The sequence below is a fragment of the Entamoeba nuttalli genome (assembly GCF_000257125.1).
Source record: "Entamoeba nuttalli P19 unplaced genomic scaffold asmbl_5759, whole genome shotgun sequence".
In the NCBI taxonomy this organism is placed as follows: domain Eukaryota; phylum Evosea; order Mastigamoebida; family Endamoebidae; genus Entamoeba; species Entamoeba nuttalli.
This window is the reverse complement of record NW_008577663.1, coordinates 7,414-9,400: the sequence shown is the minus strand read 5'-3', so window position 1 is coordinate 9,400 and position 1,987 is coordinate 7,414. Positions and strand designations below refer to the sequence as shown.

Sequence of the window (1,987 nt, the reverse complement as noted above, 5' to 3'; positions counted from 1 at the left end):
ATATTATTAATTTACTATTTAATATATTATTTTTTCCTTTGAAAAATCATATGGTACAAATTGAAAATATTCTTTTCATGATTTTTATTAAAATTTATGTTATTCTTTTTGTGTTATTTATGTCTATACTACCAATATTATCAATTACAAAAATAATTTCCATTTAAACCCTTCAGTCTGAAGATATAAAAATATAAATCAAAATAAAATAAGTAAAATAAATAATTATAAACAACTATTGGTTTATTTATTTAAAACTGATACATAACAAATAAAACACAGATATTAAAATTATTGAACTTATGTGAAATATTTATATCTAACAAATCCATTTTATTAATCCAATACATAACACTTTTTTATTATAATATGTTTATAAATTTTAATAAAACTAATTTCTTTACAATTATGATATTATAAAAATTGAAAAAATAATAAAAATTATATTATCACAAAAATATTAAAAAATTCAATTTCAAATACCTCACAAAAAAGAATAATATATTGTATTTTTTAAATGATAAAATGAATTCATTTTTCATGGGAAAATACAACTTACTAATCAATCTAGGAGATTCTGACGAGATTGTTAACACTATTCTACTACCAATCCGCTTTATCACTCCATCATATATTAAATCTTTTAATTTTCTTTAAATATGTTTAGGTTTTGTTTAAGGGTTTATAACATAAAATATAATAAATTTAATTATTACTTTAACTAAACATTAGATTAATAAAATATCCTTCATTTTTCCATTGTAATTAGATGAAAAGGATTTGAAACAACTCCACGAGTACGTCGTTTACCATGAGCAAGATCAGCCAACGTTTCTTTCTTTATAACCACTGGTTTTGGTTTGTTTGTGTTGGAGAATATAGGACCTAATTCTTGAGCAGAACGATTAATAATTTGATCAATTAAATAATAACCGTCTTGAAAATTAAGGTCAATTTGACTAGTGATATAATGAATACTTGCTGGAATTTGGCTGTATTTATTAACTAAGGATTGTGTAAAATATTCATTTAGAGTTATATTACCAATTTCATTCAATATTTCCCTTACATTGTTAAGCAATAACACAATAGAATTGAGGTATGTTTGTGGTAATGGATCACAGCCTTCTTTAAAGTTGAGAGCAAACAATAGCCGTAAATGTATTTGAATATGATTCACATAAAATAATTGAACAGAATTATCAGAATAATCCATTACATTAACTGTTTTAATAAGAACATTATTTTGAAGTAATAAATCATTTACTTGATTTAATGGCAATTGTTTTAAAGAAGATAATGTTTTATTGATTTCTATTTCAATGTTTTTATCTAATTCATCTATGCTTATAGTTTCTTTGCTTTCAATATACTTCTCAATAGAATCCTTTAATTTTCCAACGACTAGCAAGTATCCATCTCCTTCCATAGTCTTACAATGGACACTGAAGAATAGAAGAACTATATTTTATTTAAAAATACTACAAATTCTTTATTTTGAGTTTAGAAAAAATCAATGAAAAAAAACAAGATCTTTTATCCTCAACAAATTGTTAAATTCATCTTCTTTCACAAAGGACGTCAATTTACTCATCTAGAATTGAAGTTAGCATGTCCAGCCTTTGGAAGCTTAGCATTTGACTTCTTATAAGTGTTAGTAGCCTTCTTTCCATTAGCTTTAGCTTCTTTTCTTGCGGCTTCTTTCTTTGCAGCATTTTCAGCTTTCTTTTCTTTAATTTCCTTAATGGCAGCGTTTCTCTTCTTAGCAAGAACTTCAGATGATTGAGTCTGTTTTCTTTTAGCAATTTCTTCTGCAGAAATACCAGAGTATCCTCTGTTAACTTTAATTACTCTTCTGGTCTTCTTCTTTTCAACAAGTTCGTTTTGTTGTCCTTTCTTATTTAATTGTCTGTAAATAGCAGTCCAGAATACCTTTCTTGGATTGGTCTTTCTTAAGAATTGCATAAGAGATTTCTTGTTAATAAAG

At 24.9% G+C, this 1,987-nt stretch overlaps 2 protein-coding genes across 2 annotated transcripts in view; both read right to left on the bottom strand.

Annotated features, from left to right (window-relative positions):
• Positions 1-748: 748 nt before the first annotated feature.
• Positions 749-1,429, bottom strand: ENU1_138330 (hypothetical protein; the record flags this gene model as incomplete). The annotated part of the gene is made up of 1 exon (XM_008860261.1): positions 749-1,429. One exon carries the CDS (start codon positions 1,427-1,429, stop codon positions 749-751), a length of 681 nt encoding a protein of 226 aa, XP_008858483.1.
• A 161-nt stretch (positions 1,430-1,590) lies between these two features.
• Positions 1,591-1,987, bottom strand: part of ENU1_138320 (60S ribosomal protein L24, putative) — a gene marked incomplete at its 3' end in the record, with an annotated part of 476 nt that continues 79 nt past the window's right edge. Inside the window, exon 1 of the mRNA XM_008860260.1 lies at positions 1,591-1,987. This exon is cut by the window's right edge and continues 79 nt beyond it. Within this exon, the coding sequence (XP_008858482.1) occupies positions 1,591-1,965 (375 nt within the window). The 5' untranslated portion in view covers positions 1,966-1,987.